This window comes from Eimeria mitis, genomic scaffold (assembly GCF_000499745.2).
Source record: "Eimeria mitis Houghton genomic scaffold, Emh_scaff1250, whole genome shotgun sequence".
NCBI classification, from domain to species: Eukaryota; Apicomplexa; class Conoidasida; order Eucoccidiorida; family Eimeriidae; genus Eimeria; species Eimeria mitis.
Window position 1 is genome coordinate 8532 of NW_013568438.1, and position 1517 is coordinate 10048.

Genomic DNA, 1517 nt, shown 5'->3' on the forward strand with positions numbered 1-1517 from the left:
AAAGATGATCTCTGCTGCTGTAGCAGCGAGATGCTGCAGCTTCTTCAGATTCTGCTGCTGCTGCAGCTGAGTCTGAAAAGGCTGCAGCAGACAGCAGCAATCCGAACGCTAAACAGCTGCAGCGCCAACACGGCGTTCCCTGACCTGCATGCTTCCATGCATGCACGCATCCACACATGTAGCCCGTGCATGCATACATGCATGTATATTATCCTGTGCATGCATGCAAGCATGCATGCATACACAGGATGGTTAAGGCGGGGCGGAGTGTCAAGCAGCAAACTTGCTGCGCAGCAGAGACACCTGCTGCTGCGTCTCCTTCGCGTGCTGCCACTCCTGAGCGTCGATGAAGACAACCTGCAGCAACAGCAGTAGCAGCAGATGTAGCAGCAGATGCAGCAGCAGACAAAGAAGCAAATGCAGCAACGGATGAAGCACAAGCCACAGAAACAAATGCAGCAGAAGATGCACCATCAGATGCAGCAGCAGAGAGCTGGCTGCCTGCAGCAAGCAGCAACAAGCACGGAGAAAATAAAAAGAAACAAATGCATGCAGCCAAAGCCATGAAAGAGTGGACAGAAAAGACAGACAAGGAAGAAGATGCATGCAGGTTGCTGCTGCTGCAGGTTGCTGCTGCTGCAGCGACGCAACAACACACTGCATGCAGGGCTCCTGCTGCAGCATTAGCACGTATGTTCAGCAGCACCGTCCATGTGTTCCTGCTGCAGCAGGCAGCAGCAACACCAATTTGCTCTTGCTGCAGCCGGCAGCAGCAACATTCACGTGCTGCTGCTGTACCAAGCAGCAGCAAGCCCCACGTGCTGCTGCTGCAGCAATCCTCAGCCGCACGTAGGTGTGTTCTAGGAAACAAATCATCATCATCAGCAGCAGCAGCATCATCAGCAGCAGCAGCCACCTGCTGCTGCTGCTGCTGCTGCGTGTGTTTTCTTACCCTCATTATCCCCATGGCTCTGAATGCCCTCAGCAGCAAATATTTATATCCAGTATTGAAATTGCGGCGACTATTGGGGGCCCCCGCAGCAGTACGCAGACCCTCTGCCTCAGACTGCAGCACGAGGGGGGCCCCCCGTACCCATAGGCAAACTTCAGAGAGAGGCCACTGACAGCCAAAGGCAGAAGACGAAGCAGCAAAGGAAACACCACCCCCCACGCGATAGTCTAGACACGCCTCTTTAGCAGCAACTGCAGCAGCAACAACAGCAACGGCAGCAGCAGCAACAGCAATTAAACAGCAGCAGCAACAGCAATTGATACAGCAGTGTTGGTAGCAAGAGCAACGGCAAGAGAAGGAGAAGTGCAAACTGCAGCAACAGCAGCAGCAATAGTAGCAGCACGAGCAGCAGCAGCAGTACCAGCAGCGGCAGCGGGTTGCAGCAGAACGAACAACCGGATGGAGGCGCAGAGGAAACCATAAGAACAGAAAAAAATAGAGAGAGAAAACAAAGCAGCAATAAAAAAAATACAGAGACGGAGACAGAGAGACAGAGAGAGCAGAA

At 53.3% G+C, this 1517-nt stretch overlaps 1 protein-coding gene across 1 annotated transcript in view; it reads right to left on the reverse strand.

Moving 5' to 3' along the window:
- Positions 1-1517, reverse strand: part of EMH_0032950 (uncharacterized protein) — a gene marked incomplete at both ends in the record, with an annotated part of 5765 nt that overhangs the window by 2214 nt on the left and 2034 nt on the right. The window contains 2 exons of the mRNA XM_013494693.1: positions 1-116; positions 284-357. Coding sequence (XP_013350147.1) covers positions 1-116; positions 284-357 — 190 coding nt within the window. The remainder of the gene's footprint in view (positions 117-283; positions 358-1517) is intronic.